The sequence below is a fragment of the Lissotriton vulgaris genome, chromosome 5, assembly GCF_964263255.1.
Source record: "Lissotriton vulgaris chromosome 5, aLisVul1.2, whole genome shotgun sequence".
Classification (NCBI taxonomy): domain Eukaryota; kingdom Metazoa; phylum Chordata; class Amphibia; order Caudata; family Salamandridae; genus Lissotriton; species Lissotriton vulgaris.
In genome coordinates, this window is record NC_141693.1 from 548,812,159 (window position 1) to 548,835,348 (window position 23,190).

At 45.0% G+C, this 23,190-nt stretch overlaps 1 protein-coding gene across 1 annotated transcript in view; it reads right to left on the reverse strand.

Annotated features, from left to right (window-relative positions):
- Window positions 1–23,190, reverse strand: part of TUBGCP2 (tubulin gamma complex component 2) — a 465,124-nt gene that overhangs the window by 230,856 nt on the left and 211,078 nt on the right. Inside the window, exon 8 of the mRNA XM_086921996.1 lies at window positions 7,908–8,097. Within this exon, the coding sequence (XP_086778122.1) occupies window positions 7,908–8,097 (190 nt within the window). The remainder of the gene's footprint in view (window positions 1–7,907; window positions 8,098–23,190) is intronic.

The following is a 23,190-nucleotide window of genomic DNA, read 5'->3' on the forward strand; positions in this document are numbered from 1 at the left end:
TTCAGCTTCTGCTTGGCTGCAGAATATTCCTCGCTTTAAGTGTGTTACAAGGGGCAGCAGAGCCTTTTTTTCACGCTGTCAATGATTGACAGGAGCACCCAAACGAACTGCGTTAGATCCCTCTTGAGACCACTTTTCTAGAAAACTAAAAACCTGGCTTTTTTCTGTTGGGCAGTAAGGTTACTGGTTACCGTACCTTTTGCGTCTTTTGGTTTACAAGTTCGCAAATATACAGACAATGGTTAGATTTTGATGCACCTTGAGTAAGGTCTTGCCTTAACAGCAGCAATTCTTTATACATGATTACTTCATTTGGTAACATATATATTTTTTGAGTATGCAGGTAGAGCAAGAATGCTCTGGTACATGCAAAAACCAGCCCCTGAATTTAGACATCAGAGTTTCTCTGCTTAATGTAAATATTAATTTCCCTGGTAAAGGCATTGGCCAAATCCTGTGTTTGCCGTCTAAAAGACTGTGGACAGTATTTATGCCACCCATCGTCTCCTAATATTACAGCAAAACATGTTATAATGTCCCCTTGGGATGGGTTATGGTCACTACAGGCAATTAGACATGCACTGACTGCAACTGACAAATCAGGTATTGGTTATCTTGTTTCAGCTATATATTATAAGTCAGATAGAGTTGAAAACTATGGGCATGATTACGATGTGAGTCGGAAAGTCTCCGGCCACAAGGCGGAGGCTTTCTGACTCACAACGTGGGTTTCCCTTTTGACCGCCGCATTACAATGCCGGATGTCTGTTTCCGACAGGCTTTCCAGGTCAGGCTTTACAACATGGAGAGCATGTTGGAAAGTGACTTTGGGGGCCTAGGGGCCTCTATTCCTCCACGAACTCCAGTTGGGTGCTGAGCGGCACCTATGGTGCTCCCCTGTTATTCCCTGCACCGTGTGGCAGGCACCCTAAGGTGCCTGCCACACAGTGCAGAGATTTTAACAGAATCTCCCACACCTCTATTGGACCTTGTGCTACAGCTGGTTTACGGCTGCAGCACAAGCTCCCACAGAGAAATGAGAGTATTCGATCGTACCATCAGGGGTGGGGAAATCCTATCTCCCGACGCCCGAGACATCTAGATTTCTTACAGGGGCAAGAGGTTTTAATTTCTAACTTGTCCAAAGGACAAATAGACAGTCTTTTGCTCTCTCCCCGAGGCTCTTGTGTGGCTTCCAGGCCCTCCCCTGGTCCTTTCATTTTCTTCGAGCACAAGACGCAACTCCAGAACACAGACATCACTGGAATGTAAGGGGCTGCCTTAAGGGCCTCATGGCTCCTGCTCTGACTTTAACCTTGTGACCCCTCTGCCTTTCATTCTGTGCTTCACCCTTGAGCCACAAAATCGGCCCAATTATCCCTCCTCACCCTCGCGGGGGGCCTACAATAAAGCTCATGCTTTCCTTTCTTATGCAGCCCCTGCACAACCCTCCTTTACAATTTGCTCTGCCTGTACACCTTATTATTCACTCAGTGCATGTACTTGCTAACCCCCTGTGACTGCCCTGACCCGCTCCTCTTGGCCTCTCATATTTTACCGCATCCAGGGCTTACATTAAAGTTAATAAGTTTGCCCATGGGGAATTGATGCAATCCTCAGGCACACCCTCATTTCTCTCCTTGCACTGGGCCTCACGTCTCAATTTGTGCGTGCACCAGGGGCATCTTAACACGCCACTGTAGCATCTACAGCAGCTGTGGAGTTCTTAATGGGCCTCTTCTTTCTGCAGGTCCAGACAAAGGTTCATAATTAACATGAAATGGTGGATGGATATATACATGGATGAATGAGAGAAAGGATGTATGTAAGAATGGATGAGTGGAAGAATGGATGAGTGGAAGAATGGATGAGTGCAAGGGTGAATGAATTGATGGATGGGGTGAAAGTGGATGGATGAGTGAAAGGATGGATGCAAGGATGGATGAGTGAAATGGTGAGTGAATAGATGGGGTGAAAGTGGATGGATGAGTGAAAGGATGGGTGGTTGAATAAAAGGGTGGATTGATGGATGAGAGAGAGTGGATGAATGGCTGATGGAGTGGGTGGATGGCTGATGAAGTGGATGGTTGAGTGGACGGATGGATGGCTGGGTGGACGGATGAATAGCTGGGTGGACGGATGAATAGATTGATGGTTTGAGGATGGATAGATTGATGGGTGGAGGATGGATAGATTGATGGGTGGAAGGATGGATAGACTGAGGAGTGAAACAGGCGATAGAGGGATGAGTGAAAGGGAGAATGGATATGAGTGAAAAGGAGGATGGATATGAGTGAAAAGAAGGACGGATGGGGTGAAAGACGGAAGAGCAAAAGGATGGATGGAGGGATGAGTGAAAGGGTTGATGGATAGGAGTGGAAAGGAGGATGGAGGGGTGAAAGATGGAAGAGCAAAGGGATGGCTGGATGGAAGTATGAGTGAAAGAGTGGATGGATATGAGTGAAAGGGTGGGTGGAGGAGTGGAAGTGGATGGAGGAGTGGAAGTGGATGGATGGATGAGCGAAAGGATGGATGGATATATGTATGTATGGAAGGAAGGAGGGATGGATGCGTTTGAAGGATAGATTTGGAGCTGGAAGAGTAGGTTGGGCCCCAAGGGCATCGTGAACCACTAGCTTTAGCAGCTGCAGTGGGGTTGGAGCTCTTGAAAAGCCTCTTCTGTCTGCAGCTCGGCAGACAAAGGCCAATGATTAACGTGTAAGGGTAAGTGAGTGAAAGGATGGATGTGTGGGTGAAAGGGTAGATAGATGAGTATGAGTGTAAGTGTGGCTTCCTAGATGGATGAATGAGTGAAAGGATGGATGATAGGGACAGTGGATGGACGATGGATGTGTTGATGAAGGAAAGGGTGAAAAGATAGATGGGTTGCAGGGTGGATAGATCAGTAAGTAAAAGGATGGATGAGTGAAAGGGTAAATTGATGGATGAGCGGAAGAATGGGTGAGGGAAAGGATGGACAGATGGCTGAGATGGATGGATATGTTTGGGGATGGATGGGTAGATTTGGATATGGATGGGCAGATGGATGAATTGACAAACAGAATGGTGAAAGGCTGATGAAAGAATGCATGGAAGCCAATGTAAAGGTGAAATGCTAGATATCAGTGGGTGAATGAAAGGATGAATGGGTAGATCTGCAGGCAAGAGGCAAAATAAAGAAATCACTAGTATTCAAATCCTTCTATACTAGGAGCCTGACATAACCAGGAGGGTATTATCCGAGCTCTTATATAATGAGTGCTGCAAATTTTTGACGGTGCACTACATGATGGCACCAAAGGGACAAGTGGATTTTGTACAGGACAAGTAGATTTATGAAGCTACCTGTCCTATGGACAAGTAGATATTTTATTAAATTCCACACCCCTGGTACCATGTACAGTCGCACTGTAATACTGCAGTCTGGACCGCTGACCAGAGGTCGATTGGTCCAGAATCTGCAATGATGTCCGTCGGAGGCAACTTCGACCAACATCATATTAAGGGCCTATGTGTATTGTATACAAAGGCATATCCATTCTAAAATTGCGTTGTGTCTCAAAGTGAGCTAGTTTCAACTCAGGAACCTTTGGTCCACAAAGTAGGTCAGAGAGAACGAACAAAGCCAGTTCAAGAAGCTCCCTAGGAAGAGACAACCACAGTCTAAACTAGACTTTGTTTCAGCACCAGGATATCCTCGTGGGCGATAGTGCGCATTACGAATACACATCATAACATGCACCTTTAGTTGGTTTACATTTACTGACATTATCACCAAGCCCTAAGCATCCATAAACCAACTTTTAAGGTGAAGTATAATTCTGAACTCCGTTATAAAAAACAAAATTACTAGTAAATAAATTATATTATTGTACTTTTATTTCAGGTGGGGTGACAGAATTTGTATTAGAATAACGTTACTTATTAGTGTATTTAAATATAATATAAAATAAACAACAATTACAGTTTGAATAAAAGTTAGTATTAAAGAAAGATAAACGTGTGTACCAAATGCAACCGTAGGTTAGTATTGTTGTTGTATAATTATTTACATTTTATTTATGGCTAGAGTAAGAATTACGGTAAAACAAAATAGCCTACTTTAATGTGATTTAAACTACTCAATTTAAAATAATCATAGGAGTATGAATTAGTATTAGGAATACAACAGATTTAATAAATTGTTAATTTATTTAGGGGGATAAAAGAAGGGGGTAAGGTTAAACTTAATATTAAATTATTGCAATAAAACTTTTACTGATTTAAAGTCATTAAGGGCTGGGTTAAAGGTTAATATTAGAAACAGTACATTTTTTAAAGTTTTATTTTTCAATGTTTCAAAAGGGTAACAGAACAAATCTGAAAACATAAACATAGGGATGAATATATACATCAAAAAATAAGTAAAGGGGTATCTGACTAATACATTCACAAAACCAAGCTTAAAAATGTACGACGCTTTGTAATTCCTTGTATGTATCAACAATAGACTAAGCACAAGGCATATCATAATCTAACTCTGAAGGGAGAGAATAAATAGGGGGCAGCAAAAAGACCCCCGATTTTCCATAAATCTGGATAAACTAAAATCATATCACAGGGTATTCTACACACAAACCATGATCATTTGATCAGATCCTTCCAGTAGTTTCCCAAGCTATTTATGATTTTCAGCAATTCAAATGAATGTAAAACTAACACTCAATTCATTGCCAACAAATTTAAGAATCAAAACATGTAACTTCCTATATAGAGGGTCTAGATGTGCGGTATTTGATAAATAAAGTGCTGAATAAAATGCTTAGAAATATGTGCTAACAAATGCATTATCCTCCTACTTGGTTTCTGGATCTCACAATATCAAATAGTCCGACGGCATATAAAAGCCTGGATGCATTAAATAAATCAAATCCAGGGGAACCACTTATCTATGAGATTAACAGTGAATCCCAAATCTAAAAACATATCTGAGTGGAGCAGGCTCGTTTTGCATATGATTCGCCCTGCTGCCACACTCTGATCATTTTATCTAACCATTCTGCAAAGGTGGAGACCACTATGGTTGTCCTAAACTGCAAAATTAAAGATCGAGCTACTAACATCGCAATATATACTGTTTTTGAAACCACTGTGCTGGTCCTAGTAGAGGGAAATAACCAATCGGAGGAATACATGGATTGCGCACGATTTGTACAAAAAACATTTTCTCAAGACACTCAAAAATCGAGTTCCAAAGGTTATTTAGTTTACCAGTAGTTCAGATCGTATGAAACTAATTAGCTTTGCTTGTCCGTCTGCAGCTAAAGCACGAGGTTGAGTTACTTGGAAATATCTTGCACAGGGGGTCGGGGGCATAATATATTAGCCCTTAAGCGTAAAATTGTATCTTACGATAATTAGTGTCTCCAAGCGGTGAAAAATTTAGCTCATAACATTTTCTCCACATGGTTTTTGATGCGTTTAGCTCTTCTCCTCTTGGCCGTCCTCCTGAGTTTTATCGAATATATTAGAGGTTTTAGCACCAGTAAGCATGCCCTTTCAGCTCCCAACTTTTAACATACAAAGGATTCTCAAAAAATTATACACTAATTCCTCTTGTTTATATATTGATGACGGAGATATCTTTATAAGAAATACGTAGATCCCATTATAGGACCATTGCATTAATTTTTTGATCCATGCTAATTGATCCAGCTAGCTCATCTCATCATTTCCATGCAATATTAGGTAAAAATCTGAGACCTTAAGGTTCTTATTAAATTTCCATCTGGTTATTAATGCCTGATCGAAATCTAGAAGATTTTGTGCAACCAGATTTGTAAATCTAGTTGCAGCATTTAGTTCTGGGTATACTGAAACAGGAAAAGAAAATTGTGCTTGTCTAAAACTAAAACAATTTAGCACCTTGTATCACACCTTTTTAGGCGATTTAACCAGGCGGAGCATGTCTTTGATATATCCTGCACCTTAATATATATCCTTTTATTATCATAGTAAATAGTGAATTGATGTCCTTTGTAAAATCTTCATGCAAACCGAGCAAAGAAAAAAAATAGTAAATGTTTAAATTCAGTACAGCTAAACCTCCCTGCTAAATAAAGCCCTGTAGGACATCAAGCGCCATTTCTTAAGTCGAATCTTGCCATGGAAAATAAGAAATCATAGATTCTAGTTTTTGGAAGAAAGATGCGTAAAAAACACAATTGGCAGCTGAGAAATAGATATTCAAGATTGTCAAGATTATCATTTTTATCAGAGCTATTAGCCCGAGGATTGTAAAGAATGTGTTAAGTTTTTATTTTCTTTAATACAATCTGTAATTTCCTTCAATATAGAGTGATGGTATGGGTTTATATTAATGAATTCTAAAGTATTTAATCTAAATTAAGAGTGGTATTGTTTTGTGTTAGGGATGGGGACGAAGTGACGGTATGACATAGGAAAGGGATCAAATTAAACAGCTATTCTATGTTATGGATATATGGAAGAAATTAGGACAAAGTAAATATATGGAAAAGTACAAGTAATCGATTTAAAGTCATACAATCTTCTTATAAGCGTTCTCCCTGGAATATGTAAATCCTGCAGCACAGTTCACCCATTAATAACCAAGGGGCATATGTATCAATCCCTTTTCCCGTTCGCAAACGGGCCAATTCTCAGAATCAGCCCGTTTGCGAATGGGAAAAGGCCTTTTGGGATGTATCATCCCAATAGGGCATCGCAAAATAAAGATTTGCAAAATTTGCGAATCTCTATTTTGCGATTGCATTTAAGGAATCGCAATTAAATTGCGATTCCTTAAATGCAATGTATGAAGAACAGAAAAAGTGCAATTTGGCCTTAAGAAATCGCAAATTACCACCAACTTCAAGTTGGTGGTAATTTGCGATTTCTTTGGAAAATGCACTTTTTTGCATTTTCTAAAGTGCCATGTGGCGCACATACACGCCCTTAGGGCCTGTATGTGCGCCACATGTGTACACATACATATTTCAGGGGTCCAACAGGGTGTCCTTTTGACCCCTGGCACCCTTGAAATTGCATTCTCAATTTGCGATTCTCTAATTGCGAATCGCAAATTGAGAATGCCTTCCCATTCATTCCTATGGGCCTCCTAGCCCATAGGAATGAATGGGAAGGTATTTCTTAATAGCGAATCGCGATTTGCGATTCGCAATTAAGGAATATTAGGGAATCGCAATTAATATTGTGATTCCTACATACATAGCATTTTGCGATTCGTTAATAGCAATTCGCTAAAAATCGCTATTAAGGAATCGCAAAATGGCTTGTTCATACATATGCCCACAAGTTACTGCAATAGGAGTTAAAGAAGTATCAGCTATGAAAAACCTGTACGCCCTACAAATAAAATAGATTATAGGCTTTGTACTTTTTTCCTTCATCTTGTACACATTATCCTTCCCTCCCATTACCAGTGCTTAATTTGAGCTGGTAGTTGCCAGTGAGGGGCCACCGGCCCTCGTTTTTGAGGACCAGCACTCATTTTTACCCATTAGACATTTCCTGATTGCAAGAGAGGGAAAAAAGAAACGAAGGGGAAAGACGGAAAAGCTGTCCCAAAAGAAGAAAGCAGGAGCCTGCACAAGTGAGAGAAATGGAGAGGGAGTGCCTGGTAGTGAATTAAAGAGGCCTTAGGTGGATTCAGGACTATGCAGCCATAGAATTTGGTGCGCAGCATTTAATAGCGGCAGTCGTGGACTGCTGAGCCACACTTTGGGCACTGGTGCTCTTTATTTTGCAAATTTAACACTGCCCATCACCTTTGCTTTGTCCTTCTCCGGATTCAAGTACAATCTCCTCTGCCTTAATTTTCCATGTTTTGTCTTTCTTTATATTTTTGCATAATACAATGTCTATTCCATTCCTAGCACAAGTCTCACCTGTATGGGTCCACGATCACCCCGCGGTAGACCCACTTCTCCAGGATCTCAAAGTAAGGAACACTAGCTGCCTTGGTAAGGTACAAGCAGAGTTCTTGGGCCTGGCTATCCCCAGTGTAACCAAATGTGCGGTCATGCAGGAGGCTGAGCGTGGAACCTCCCATGCATGCTCCTTTGTCCAGAGAACTGGCTGCAAGACAAAAATAATCATTAATATTTTTTAAAGCTCCAAATGTATGTAAATCCCAATTCAGCAACAGAAAATCTATTAGCATAACATACATCAAAAGAGAGTTTTATGTTGATAACTGTTCCAAAGATAAAACACTATCTCATGGGTTTTTCTGAGCCATTGCTAGTCTGAACGTGGATTTTTTTTTATATATTTCTTTTTTATTAATACAAGGCATCCAAAAAGTGCATAGAACATAGGGAGGACATTTCCACATATCATTAAAACAAATCATATATACTTGTGGGGACATGAAGGGGAGGGAGGATAGGGGGGGGGGGGGGCGAGATATCGTTACAAACAAGGTTCACGGGGATGAGGGCATATCCAAAGGAGGGTCAATCGGTGGTACACAAATCTCACCCCTGTATTGATTCCACTGCCCCCAAACAGTCACCCACTTACGGGGTCGGCCTCTGGCCAGGTATACGGTCTTTTCACGGAACATACACCAATCCATGCTTTCTTTCCATTCCTCAAGCGCAGGTGGTCTTCCGGAGGCCCATTTCTGTGCTATATTCCTTTTTGCTATCATTGCCCCCAGAGTGGCCAACTTCGTCTGTGCTGTATTTAGGTCTGTGGGTTCCCAAATATTAAGGATACATCTCCTCGCCTCTGGCAACAATGGCACGCCCAGCACCTCTCGCATAACATCATGTATTGCACTCCAGTAATCCACCATATAGCGACATTCCCAGATGATATGAAGGAACGTGCCCACCTGCCCACATCCTCGCCTGCACAAATAGTCATCTGAAAGCCCCATCCGGATCAAACGTGGACCTGTGACATATACTCTATGTAATATTTTCAATTGGACAGGCCTCAATCGCGGCGGAATTGCTACCTCTTTCGGGGATGACACGGCTGTTTGCCAGTCTTCATCATCCAGTTCAATACCATCTCCCATCCATTTGTTCCTCAACTCTACAAGGAGATCCGCTCTGTTATTGATCAATTTTTTTTATAGATGAGGAAGATAGTTCTATCGGGCAAATGCCCATCCAATATCCTATCTTCTAACGGCGAGGACTCGGGCAGTTCCTCTCCTGTCGGTACTGCCGCCTGCAGCGCATGTCGGACTTGCGTATAGCGGAAACACTCTGCTCCACTCAACTCTAATTCAGTTTGTAATTCGGCGAATGTCTTAATCCTGCCCTTACCCATATATCTCCAATTGTAGTGATTCCAATCAGGTCCCATCTGTCGAAGCCTTTTGTGTTCCAAAGCTTCCCGAGTTTGTCCGAGTCAAATAGTGGAGTGGCAAGCGTTAAGCGGTCTCTCCACCCCAAGGAACCAGTGGCGTCATGCCATATCCGCACCGCCACCTTAGTAGGACCCGTCAAACTTTTCCCTGCCGATATGGCATATAAAGCTCTACTATAATTTCCACCCGGAAGTAGCCATCTGTCCATGGCGTAACCAGGGTCCAAGCCCGGCCCATAAGTACCGTGGTTTATAGCGGCCAACTGAGACGCCCAGTAATACCTTCTGATGTCGGGGACAGCAATACCACTGTCATACCATGGCAACGTCAATTTGGCTAAGACAATACGAGGCCTACCTTCCCACAATAAATTACGTTGTATCCCCTCCACCTCTCGGAAATAACTAGCAGGGACCAGGTCTAAGGTGTTCTGAAGGGCGTAAAGGAAGCAAGGTAGGGACATCATTTTAAAAAGGGCAACCCTCCCTAACAGGGAAAGAGGAAGCTTCCTCCAACTATTCGCATCACTTTTCAACCTAACCAAAGGGGGGAGGAGGTTTCTCTCGTATCTGACTGCAGGATCTAATGAAAGAAAGATTCCCAGATATGTAAACCCATCCGCGGCAATCTGAATCGGGCAGTTTCGTGGAGGGATCGGGGCATCATCACTCAGCACAAACAGATAGGATTTCCCCCAGTTTATAGAGTCCCAAATTTTTACTGTAGGAGGCCAGGACATAAACAACATTCAGAGATTTTCTGGGTGAAGTCAAATAGAGCAGAATGCCATCTGCATATAAAGATATCCTGTCCTCCACCTGAGGTGACCACCGAATACCTCGAATGGACAGCTCCCAGCGGATCCACGCCGCCAATGGTTCCATTGCCAATGAAAACAAAAGGGGAGAGAGCGGACACCCTTGTCGGGTGCCTCGCCCCAGAGTAAACGTTGCCGAAACCCTGTTATTCACTACCACCTGCGCAAGAGGGTCGGTATATAACAGACGCACCCATCCAATAAACTCCGATCCAAATCCAAATTTAGTCAGAACTGCCCACAAGTATAGCCATTCCAACGTGTCAAAGGCCATCGTTGCATCGAGCGATGCTATTACAGCCTGTTCCCTCAGAGTGTGAGCTCTGGCCAACACCCCGTGCAGTCTGCGTAGATTTAAGGCAGTATTTCTATGGGGAATGAAGCCCGATTGATCAGGGTGTACCAGCCCGCTAATAACTTTGATTAGCCTATTGGATAAGAGTTTAGCAAGAATCTTAAGGTCTGCATTCAATAAAGAAATCGGCCTATAAGAAGCACAATTGGTCTTAGACTTTCCCTCCTTATGAATAGTTACAATAGATGCCACTCTTTGATCATACGGCAGCACTCCCCTCTCCCGGGCCTCCAAAAACATACCCCGAAGATAAGGGGCAATCCTATCGGGTCTAAGTTTATACAGCTCAATCAGGAGCCCATTAGGACCCAGCGCTTTACCAGAATTCAAGGAACGCACTGCAAGGGACACCTCATCAACGGTTAGTGCACTGTCCATAAAGTCACGATCTTCCTAAGTCAGGCTTGGAAGGCGGATATCCCGCAACAATAAGCGAGAGTCCTCTTCCGGCCGTCCTGTGACTGAGGTATACACTATACGAAAATATTTCGCAAAACTATCAACAATGCCTTGGGGATCAGTTATACGCGTTCCATCAGACGCCTCCAATTCTGGGACGACCCGATCGGCTCCGTCTTTCTTATCCAACCATGCAATGAGTTTCCCAGCCTTATCCCCGACATCATATAAGCGACCTTGCTGCTCTCTACTCGGCGCCCTGGCACTTTCAGTAACTAAGGCTCTATATTCAAGCTGCTTGAGATTCAGGGCATGCAGCTTGCCACGAGATACCTCTCGCTCCAAGTCCGCCTCAATACGGGCTATATCAGACTTTATTGTCATAATTTCTGCATTTTGATCCTTCTTAGCTCTTGCAATCAATGACAAGACCTGGCCTCTTATAACCACCTTAAAAGCCTCCCATAAGGAAATTGAGGATGACACCGATTCCTCATTCTCCCGAAAATAGTGGTTCAACGCCTTCAGCAAATCTTTACGGATTTTAAGATTGCGTATATACCAAGGATTAATGGGGGCTATTCTACAGTTTGACTCCAAGGACACATCCAGCCTGATCAAAAGCGGCGAATGGTCCGAAATAACTCTCGCTAGGTGCGTCGTTTCTGTGATGTGATATGCCTGGGCCGCAGGCACTAAACAGTGATCAATGCGCGATAGACTACCATGCGCACCAGAGTGAAAAGTGAACTGTTGTTGATCCGGATGAAGCAATCTCCAACAATCAATCAGGCCCACAGCATCCATGAACTCAGGAAGCCATCTTTGCACCCTCCCTATATCTCTAGGGCAGAGGTCTTCAAACTTTTTGATGCCGAGACCCCCTTGTAAAACCTTTTTAGGCGTAAGGACCCCCTTCCCACAAAAGTTTATTGAAACTGGTACTCCTCATCAACTTTTGACAACCATAAATGCGCCTGTTAGACCTCACTACACCCCTCCATCATTCATCCACCCACACTTTCACACATCCATTCATCCACCCTTTCATCCTTCCATCCATACATCCATCCTTCATCCATCCACCCTTTCATCCTTCCATCCATACATTCATCCTTTAACCATCCACCCTTCCATCCATCCACCCATCATTCATCAACCCACCTTTTCAAACATCCATCCATCATTCATCCATACAACCTTTTATCCATTCATACATCCATCCACCCTTTCATCCTCCCATCCATACATCCATCATTCATCCATCCACCCTTTCATCCATCCATTCACCCATCATTCATCCACCCATCTTTTTACACATCCATCCATCATTCATCCATCCTTTCATCCATCCATCCATCCTTCATCCGTCCATTCTTTCATTCTTCCATCCATACATCTATCCTTCACCAATCTATCCTTCATCCATCCACCCTTTCATCCTTCCATCCATACATCCATCATTCATCCATACACCCTTTCATCCATCCATTCACCCATCATTCATCCACCCATCTTTTTACACATCCATCCATCCATCATTCACCCATCCACCCTTTCATCCATCCATCCTTCATCCGTCCACCCTTTCATTCTTCCATCCAAACATCTATCCTTCACCAATCTATCCTTCATCCATCCACCCTTTCATCCTTCCATCCATACATCCATCATTCATCCATACACCCTTTCATCCATCCATTCACCCATCATTCATCCACCCATCTTTTTACACATCCATCCATCCATCCATCATTCATCCATCCACCCTTTCATCCATCCATCCTTCATCCGTCCACCCTTTCATTCTTCCATCCAAACATCTATCCTTCACCGATCTATCCTTCATCCATCCACCCTTTCATCCTTCCATCCATACATCCATCATTCATCCATCCACCCTTTCATCCATCCATTCACCCATCATTCATCATTCATCCACCCACCTTTTCACACATCCATCCATCCTTCAGCCTTTCATCCATCCATCCATCCATCATTCATCCACCCACCTTTTCACACATCCATCCATCCTTCAGCCTTACATCCATCCATCCATCCATCATTCATCCACCCACCCACCTTTTCTGTGCCTCTCTCATGGGGGGGGGGGTCAGTATCTCTCTGCGTCGTCTTCCTTATTCTTTCCCGCTCATGGAAGGGCATCTCTGTGCCTCCCTGCTGGGGCCGGGGGACGTGTCACGGGACGCAACATCCATTGAACTCAAAGGGCTACACTACAGCCTGCTCCCCTCCCCCCCCCAGCTCTTCCCAGCTCGTGTATGTGAGCCCGGTTGAAACAGCTTCAGGGACACACACACAGTAAAACCCAAGTACTTGACAGGTCTTTAGAAGACCTTTTACTTGTTAATGAGGCATTGATGTTTTTCACACCTCGGTATGAATTAGGCCTCCGCCGTGAGCACCCTCGATCAGCCCAATGCCAGGAACTGCACTCTGCAGAATCTGCGACCCCCTTCCCAGGACTCCACGACCCCCCCTGGGGGTCGAGCCCCACAGATTGAAGACCGCTGCTCTAGGGGGATGTCTATCTATAGTACCAGAGACCACAGCATTGAAGTCAACTCCCAAAACCATAAGACCTCTCGGGAGGTCCAGTAGGAGTTTCCCCAAATCCATGAACGTGGTTGCTTGCATACCCGGGGGGACGTACACTGACACTACGGAGAGGGTATGCCCCTCCTAGCGACCCGACACACCTACATATCTGCCATCATCTTCGATAACAGAGTCAATCCCCATGGGGAGCGTCTTCCTAAACAGAATCCCCACCCCCCTGGATCCTGATGTGAACCCCGCATGCGCCACCAAACGGTACCCCAGTTTGTGCATTGCTCTACAAGAGTTTCCCACTAAGTGCATGTCCTGCAACAGTACAACATCCGGCGCCCGACGTCTAAGGAATTGAAGAACCACACTGCGCTTGATTTTGTTCCCCAACCCATTTACATTCCAACTTAAAACCGTTAGCCCCCTACCCCCATCATGAAACATGTAGTGAAACAGTCTCCCCTCTACTTCCTGCATCATAGGCACGTCACAATTCTGAAAAAAGCCTTGAAATACGAAGCGTACAAACAACAATACAAACAAATACCATACATTACCCCTCCAAACAAACCCCGTGCGCTTCCCCCCTCCCTGCACCCCTGCTTACGGTGTTCTACCGCCCCCAACTTGCAGTGTGCCTGTCGCCCCATACTCAAACTACTAAACTACCGAAAATTAACCCTGAGGAGGAGTACGACCCCCGATTTCCCCGCCCGTCCCCATATTTTCTGTCAGACAGTGAGACAAAGTGTGTATGACTGACTTATCTGCGTATTCTGTTCATATCGTCTCCATCTATCAATTTAGTCAGACATCATAAGCAATAGTGTTAGTTCTTATTCTTGCTCTTATGCACCATCCTCTTTGTCTCCACTCATTCGCCACGGACCATTCTGAGAGGAGATGGTCTCCAGCCAGTCCGAGGCAATTTCGGGATTGTCAAAGAACATTGCCTTGTCCGCCTACTCAACTCTCAACTTGGCGGGATACAGCATGGCATATTTGAGTCCTTTATCACGAAGTTTCCGCTTGACGCCCATGAAGGTCTGCCTCTGTCTCTGCACCGCCTGCGTAAAGTCCGGATAAAAACTTAGGGTGGAGTTTACATATTGGAGAGGGCCTCCGGTCCTGGAGGCTTGCAAGATAACGTCTCTGTCCCTAAAATTAAGCACCCTCGCGATCATAGGCCGGGGAGGTGCACCAGGTCGCGGCCTTCCCACTGGTATCCTATGTGCTCTTTCGATCGTGAAGAAGCGTTCCAGGCCCTTGGGTTTCAAGTGGTTGAGAATGATGTTCGACGAAAAGGTCAGCCGCCTGTCCCTCTGCCTTTTCAGGCACTCCAATAATACGCACGTTGTTTCTACGGGCCCTCCCTTCATATTCATCCATCTTACGATTGGCAACCTCACTGGACGTTTTAAGCTCATGAAGTTCCTGTTGTAAAAGAGTCACATCATCTGTAAGACTAGTGGTCTTGATGTCTAACGATTTAACTTTTTCGCTAGTCTTCGTGAGGTCCGCTCGAAGCAAATTAACTTCTATAATTACTGTATCAAGTTTATGATCTAGGGATTCCATCTTACTACCAAGGAAGGCTTGTACCCTGTTTATCGCTGCCATCACATCTTGCAGCGTAGGCTCCGCTGCAGTGGCCGAGTCCCCAACTTGTCCGTCCTGCGACTTCCCAGGCCCTGGTGGCGATCCTCTGGGTTGCGTGTAGCGATCCAACTTGTTAGTTTGGGTGTACCTAGCTCCCCTGAGCGCCTTGGGCTGCGTCTTTTCAGCTTTGGGTTAAGTCGCCATTTTGCCGACCGGGGGTGGGGGGGAAACAGTTATGACAGCGGTCCCACAACAATGCACTAAAAACTGCATACAGCCAAACCAACCACCTTATCTTGTTTGTTGCGAACAATTTCTCAAATGCAGTTCCAACCCAGTTTCCGGGGGAGAGAGGGCCGGTAACCATATCAATCTCACCATCCATTTAATTCAGGTACACCGCCGTGGTTTGTAAGGCACAGAACAAGAATCACCTCACAGGGTGCACTCTCTTCTTGGAGACCTCGCATTGGGTAGATGAGGACCTCGACGTAGGGTATTTAGCACCTTCCTAAGACTGGTCACAGCGACGGTGCAGCCGAAGCTTGTTGCGTCTCAGGTTAGGCTGTCAGTCCGCTCATTTCACATCGGGCCCTCTTAGTTGCAAGTAGTACTGCCACCAGAGGTCCTGGGCAATAGCCTTCGACGTGGATGTTTAAACGTATGAAATTTAGATAATACACCTCTTTAGGGGTTCAAATGAGGCAGCCCCAGTTTGAACATGGCCCTAAAGATAATTGTAGGACAAGAACAAAGACTACCAAGTAGGTCCTCTGCCCATTCGAAAATAAAAGGTGCACAAGGAGACTGTATACTTTGCACACATTTTAAATGTGAGTTTTTTTTACAGATCATTTAAACATTCTGCCTTATAATTTGGGATAGGGAGGAGAATAACTATAATGTTGTTGCTTTCCACACAATTACTTTTGATGCCATCTCTATACCAGGTGGAAAGCTTTCCTAGAATGGAAAGAATGTCAAGGCATACATGGAATAGCTCACAAATCACAGCAGGAGCTCATGTAATGTGTAATGAGTAGGTCATGATCCTGTCTGCTGGTGATAGAGGGATATCGGTTGCAGAAGATGAGGTCATTTTTACAGCTGGGTTGGGAGAGCAATGGTACTCGGAGAAAGCCAGTTTACTCACTGCTGCAGTGTGCGGGGTAATGATCTTTACGGTTAGGGTGGAGGAACAACTGCTCATGGAGAAAGATCGCTCCATTATCCGGAGGCTCACTCTTCATCTAACACATGACAATTCCTGGCCACTAATCTGGACGCTCAGCATGTATCCTTCATGTTTACCCAGACCTCCAGCGCTGCACACCTCCTCACACAGACAGCGTGCTCCCCTTATCACTTAAGCTAAATATAAAGTCACGTCTCATAACCAAGAAAAATCTTAATACTGCTCACCCTTTGCCTAAAAGACATTAATATTCCAGCAGCTCCATTGGAATCCTAATAACACATTATCCCTCACCAGAACCACCAATTTTTATCAAGTCCACTTGTCCAAAGTTATGGCCGACTGCAATGGAGCGCAGGTGAGATACAGGAAGTGGAATAGGCTCGATCTCTGTTTAACTTCAGACTTAGAAGAAAATCTTGTACAAAAAATGTCTAAGAAGGTAAAGGTCAGCGTGGCAAGGCAGCTGGAGGTGCGGTCATTGGGGAGCAGCTGGAAGAAGTGGAGGTGAAAAAATCCTTAGTTTGGACTTAATCACCTTTTTGGAAGTCGAAGATTTCCAGGGAGGCGAAGCAGTAGACTGTAGCCAATAAGGGCTCCAGAGACTGATACCCCTTCTGGGAGGAGCCACTGAGCATAATATGCTGCTGCAGAGAGGAACTCAGTCTGACCGGCGATAAACATGGGGCAGATCAACGAGCAGGTAGGCCACAATCTCCTCTCTGTTCTCTGAGCCATTTCTGGTCAAAAATGATTTGAGTCCCAAGTTTTGGATTTGGACTATCTAGGCAGCTTTAGCGCCACTTTCAAGGGTCCAGGACTGGAAAGGCACTTCTTGTTGGGTTAGGACTTACTCAGGCCTGGCCCAGATGTGTGTTCAAGATGGTCGGTGCCTTTTCTGTCCTTGAGACTTTAATCAGGAGGCCAGCCAACTAGCTCTTGGAGTCCCTCTGATAATCCTATGTTCAAGGGGAAGTGAGGGCACAATCAGCAGAACAGACTTCTGGGGGCTTAGGGCAGTCTTCAGGCAGCAGAGCAGTCCTTCTTGGTGCAGCAAAGCAGTCTTCTGACGTGCACAGCAGGCCAGAGAAACAGGCAGCCCTTTCTGAAGGTCCAGAAAGTGAAATGAAGAGTGGGTCTGAGGGTCATATTTTTATACCTGGTGCTTCCTTTGAAGTATGAGAAGTTTCTGGAGATTTCCGCATTCATAGGTGTTTGGAATATCCTGCTTCCTACCCTACTCCCGGTCCGTCTACAGGCGCAAAAGGCTACTATGAAGTTCTTTGTGTGAGACAAAGGCACAACGTATTTTGAGCAAGAGGGGCTGTGCCCAGTTCTGCCCTCCTCATCGTGTTTGAGATGGCCCATCCAGGCACACCTAATCCCTCTATTGTGTGGCTGTCTGGGAGGAATATAGAAAACACCACTGCCAACTACACCCACTAATGTGACCCAGGAACAGACTGCAGACACCAAATGGTTAAGACAGGAAAATGACAACTTTCCAAAAGTGGCAATTTCAAAATTGTGACTGAAAATCTTCTACCTTTACCATTGAAGAGGATTTTAAATTATAATTTCTGACACAGAACATGACTCTCATACATGCTCCTAATCAAAAGTTATCACTTACTACACGTAATAAGGTAACTCAATATTATCCTATGGAAGAACTAGGCCTCACGGATTTGTGAGTTTTTCACTACTCGGACGTATAAAACTTAAAGGAACATGACTAACTTTTTAATTACAAGGCACCCTGCCATATGGGCTGTCTAGCACCTACTTTGGGGGGTGATTTATATGTAATAAAATGGAGCTTAAGGTTTGGCAAGAGGGTTATTTTGCCAAATCGAATTGGAAATGTATAATTGCCAACAGGTTGCAATGGCAGCCCTGGGACATGTTTGAAAAGGGCTACCTGAATGGATGGTGCACAATACATACTGTAGGACAACTAGTAGCATTTAATTTACCCGCTGGGTATATGGTGTCTAACTTTACCAGGAACTTGTAGCATTTAACTTTAAGTATTTAAATATACCTATTGGGTGTATGGCAATTTTATTATGTTTTATGAAGTGAGCGCAAGCACTTTAGCACAGGTTAGCAGTGGTAAAGTGCACAGAGCCCCAAGGCCAACATAAAATGAATTCAGCAAAATAGAAGGGTTGAAGGAATAAAAGATCAGGGGAACACCACCCTTAGGCTGACAGGTCTACCAATTCCCCACCAACGTGCAGATCCTTCCAGTCTTCTAGATGGGGATCTCCTTGGTAACAACACCAATACAACCTAATAGAGAGGAATATTGCCAATAGAAAAAACTGTATGTGCTGCGTTTCACACCGTATATGCCACATCCATTATTCTTGATACTAATGTGAACTGACCCCCTTTGGCTCATTGCCCTATATCGTGGCTCTCGATTCACCAACCTTGTCGAACACAAAAGCAGTCAAGCTAAAAATAAATACAATATGCCTCCCCTTATCAGCTATCAACAAACAGCATGGCTTCCTCCACCTTATCAAAAAAAGTGTTGTTTCCCTTTGCACATTCATCATCCTCCGACATGCCAGAGGTACCACAGCATAGGACAAGTTCCACTCTCTCATTCTGCATTTAACCTCAACAAAGCACTTTCTCCTTTTCTGAGTGGCAGTACCATAATCAGGGAAGAAGGATATCCTGATTCCATTATATTCAACGATTCTCTGTTGACTGGTTGCTGCTAATGTGAGAGTCTTATCTCAGTATTATTGCACTCTTGCCATTATCATTCGGGGACAGGCCCCAGCACTGCTTTCCTTCCTGGGGCCCTGTCGATTTGAATCTCCTCTGATCCCTCCAGGGATTTCAGAAGGGTAGGTAGCCGGGATGTCAAGAATGCTTCCATTGGTTAAGTCTCCTTTCCCTCCGGTAGGCCCAAAATACAGACATTATTGCACCTCGATCTGTCATCCAAGTCCTCCGCTGGGGAATCATGCCAATTCGGGTACCTTTCCTGATACATTTGGGACACACTCGCCTATTAGTGCATCTTTAGTAACGCCTACCCTGGTTTCTACTTCCTTCATGTTGTCTTATATTTTTTGTCAATGTCTTGCTGCAGAAAGGCAACCATGATCTTCGCCCCATCTATCTTCTGAGTTATTGCTCCTGCCAGCATCAACAGTTTTAACTCAAATGTAGAGGGGGGCTTCAGTGTCTCTGTCTTTCAACATATCCTTAACTCCTGGACCCTAGGACATTTTTGGCAACACCTCCTCAAAGGTGGGTTTATTTTTAGTATGCAGACCCAAGTCTCTTCTTGATTTTGGAAGCATTGGGTTAGGCGACATTTGTGGCGGGCGGGAGGGCCTATATGTCCTTGTTCTGTCTACGTAAATAGGTTACTCACTCTTACTGGGTATTGTTGTTTAGTTGTAAAATTACTCACACCATGCAGGGGCACCTCAATGCGTCCTCTCTGCCAACAGCTGGCCTCATACTATTCACATGCAGAGAAGCTCCCTTCACTCAATGTAATTCTGCTCCTGTCCATTGCCCGTAGAGGTAACTACTCAGGCTGCCCAACAATCACTGTTCACCCGGGGTGTGAGATAAGAACAAGAGGGATTCACTACCAGCCTCAACAGTGCTTCTCCCCTCATGCATTTCCTAGATAGAGGAGACCAGGAGTCAGTCTGCCCATCCTCGACGACTGCATCCCCGGTCTGTTGTGGTCCAGCTTAACAGAAGTCCTCTCACCTCCCAAGCTATCCTCACTCCACAACACCGGTTCCGCCGGCCGTCAGTCTATTATCGGCCAGAGTCCCCGAGTGGGCCACTCTCCTCCTCACTCGGCTCCTGCCCCCTCAGCCTCCTACTTCTGTGGTGTTGACCGTTGGTCCCATTTCCAGCACCACCATCCCAACCATCCACGAAGAGGGCCTTGAAGGAAGCCACCGTCCCTCTGTCCTTGTCTCCAGGTGATCCGGGTACTGTTTTGCCCTTCAAACAGATGAAGGCGAGCGATTTAGGACTGGGGGGCATGGAAGAAGTGTGAGGCTCTGCTGGAACAGCAAGAGTCTGCGTCCGCTCAAGAGGCCATCTTGGCTCCTCCCCCAGAGTTGGTGCATTCTTGATGGCATGCATGACAGACTAGGAACAACCATACCTTTGGAAAAGTTTTAGCCTAAGTAGTTGATTTTCTATTGAAATGAAACACATCTCATCACTGAAGATAAATCTTACTTAGCTATTCTGGCACACACCTCTCACTGGATATCGTAAAAAGAGAATACATATGCAAGGTAAAGATTATAATAGCATCTTGGAAACTTTCAACTAACCATTTTTTTTATCTTTAAAATGATGTAACATGATTCTCTGGTGGCAAAACCCAGCAATGCCCATCCAAACGTCATTCTATTCTAACAATATAGACCAGGAAGAGGTTGTATAACCACCACAATATAAATAGTTAAAAACTCACAAATTTCCTGTTACTCTTCTGAGCCAACAGAATTGGAGAAACCCATTTCAAGGACTGATATTATCCCAAACTAAACAATCTTAACATGATTTGTAATGCTCTTTTTTACACTGGTAGCAACCCCACTGACCTCCTGCAGAGGATGTTTAGTGTCTTTTTGAAAACAAATTATGCTCAAATGCTCACAAGTTTCCCAGCTTGCAGAACACCTGATGGAATTAACTAAAAATGTGAGTTATCCAGTCCTCAAAGTTTAATACATGCTAAGATTGAGAGCACAGAACTAAGTATAATTTTCAATAATTTTTGGTACCTTAATTCTAGAACACACACACACACACACACTTATTTGGGGGACACAAAGTTGACTTGCCCTTAAACACAACTTCTACAGTGACCCTCAAATCAAACTGCAGAAATATTCTGTTCAAACAAAGGAAAACCTTATCGAACCTTTCTTTGGTGAGGATAGGCACAGTGAACACAAATTCACCATTACATGGAGCTCCATAGCTCACACTTACAAACAACACATAGGAGTCACATCTTCACCAGCAGTAATCTTGTTCATTCTATGGAGAATTAATATCCTTCAAACCGTAGTTACTGTCTGCATCCCCTCTAGACGTAGTAGGACTAAATTGAGCTGACCTGGAGCTCTTCCTACAATCTATGTTATCTTAGCAAAATGTCCCTTCCTACTACATGCCTTACATTCTTTGCCTTGAACTGGACAACCATTATGAGATTAAATGTGTCCGATTACCATAATGGTAACAGAAGTACTCTGAATTACTCTTGTCCTCGTTGGGAAGCTCTATTCTTCTATCCATGCTATTAACAACAAAACGTCTTCTGCACCCTCTAGTTTCCTTCACACCATACACTTACAAGATAGATTGCGCTATGATCTTTGCAGCAGTTATTCCTTCATCACTTACTGAATTCTATTGCTATTAGTATTCACAATGAGTTGGTCCAGCAGCACATTGTCTAATCTTGCTGTGAAATTACAACTATATGCTAGACTTCTTGAGACAGTTAAAAATTCTGCAAAGCTTTCACTTTATTTCTGATACAAGTCAAAAGGTAACAGTAGCGCATGGCTTAAAGTATTGTTCGAATAACCAGTGCTTCATCAGTCATTCCAATCAACTACTCACACTGCTGGGCAAAGTTCAGAAAATGTCTTGACCTTTGAAACCAGGCAGTGCGAAAGCATACATTTCCTTTGATCCACTGGTATTTTGTCCGTTCAATTGGTATATATGTCAAAAACTCCTGCTTCCATGCTTTTCGTTTGAGCTGCAGGTGGTGCCAGAGAGAGAAGGAGACGCCGGCGTTCCAGATCACCCAGGCGGGCGGACACAGCGGATGCAGCGGACACAGCTGCAGACCGAGGTTACTGCAGGTTTCCGAGGTCCGAGGTCCGAGAGGGGCAAACTGCAGAGAGTGCCGAAGTGCAGGCGGATAGCGACGAAAAGCGGTGCGAGCGGGCAGGCAGGCAGCGGCTTGAGTGAAGAGCGGCAAACAAGTAAGCAAGTGGTAAGAACAGCAACGGAGCGGCGTCCTGTGCCCCCTTTTCGCCGCTGTAGTCGCCGTTGCAGCCCCCGCTCCCGCCCCCCCAGCCGCCATCGTGATCAACCCCCCCCCCCCCCCTTTTTCCACGGTAGCAGTCTCCAGCGGCAGCTTTTTAGCAGCATTTTAGTAGCTTTCAGTGCGGCCGGAATCACAACAACCCTGCAACAACCCAGCCCGCACAAAACTCAGCATCCCAGCAGGCATTTCGGCAGGCATACCTGCAGGAACCGCAGGAAGCCGCCGACACTGCCAATCCAATCCAATCGATCAGAACATTTATATAGCGCACTACTCACCCGGAGGGTCTCAAGGCGCTGGGGAGGGGGGGTCCGCTACTGCTCGAACAGCCAGGTCTTGAGCTGCTTCCTGAAGGCGAGGTGGTCTTGGGTCAGGCGGAGGTGGGTCGGGAGGGAGTTCCAAGTCTTGGCGGCCAGGTAGGAGAAGGACCTTCCTCCTGTTGTGGCTCTTCGGATGCGGAGGGCTGCAGTGAGGGCGTGACTGGTCGATCGAAGCTGGCGGGTGGGAGTGTAGAAGTTGAGGCGGCTGTTGAGGTATCTTGGGCCTTGGTTGTGTAGGGCTTTGTGAGCGTGGGTAAGGAGACGGAAGGTGATTCTCTTGTTGACCGGGAGCCAGTGCAGGTCTCTGAGGTGTCCGGAGATGTGGCTGTGTCGGGGGATGTCGAGGATGAGTCTTGCTGAGGCGTTCTGGATCCGCTGGAGTCTCTTCTGGAGCTTGGCGGTGGTTCCAGCGTAGAGGGAGTTGCCGTAGTCCAGTCGGCTGGTGACGAGGGCCTGGGTGACCGTCTTCCTGGTCTCGGTGGGGATCCACCAGAAGATCTTACGTAGCA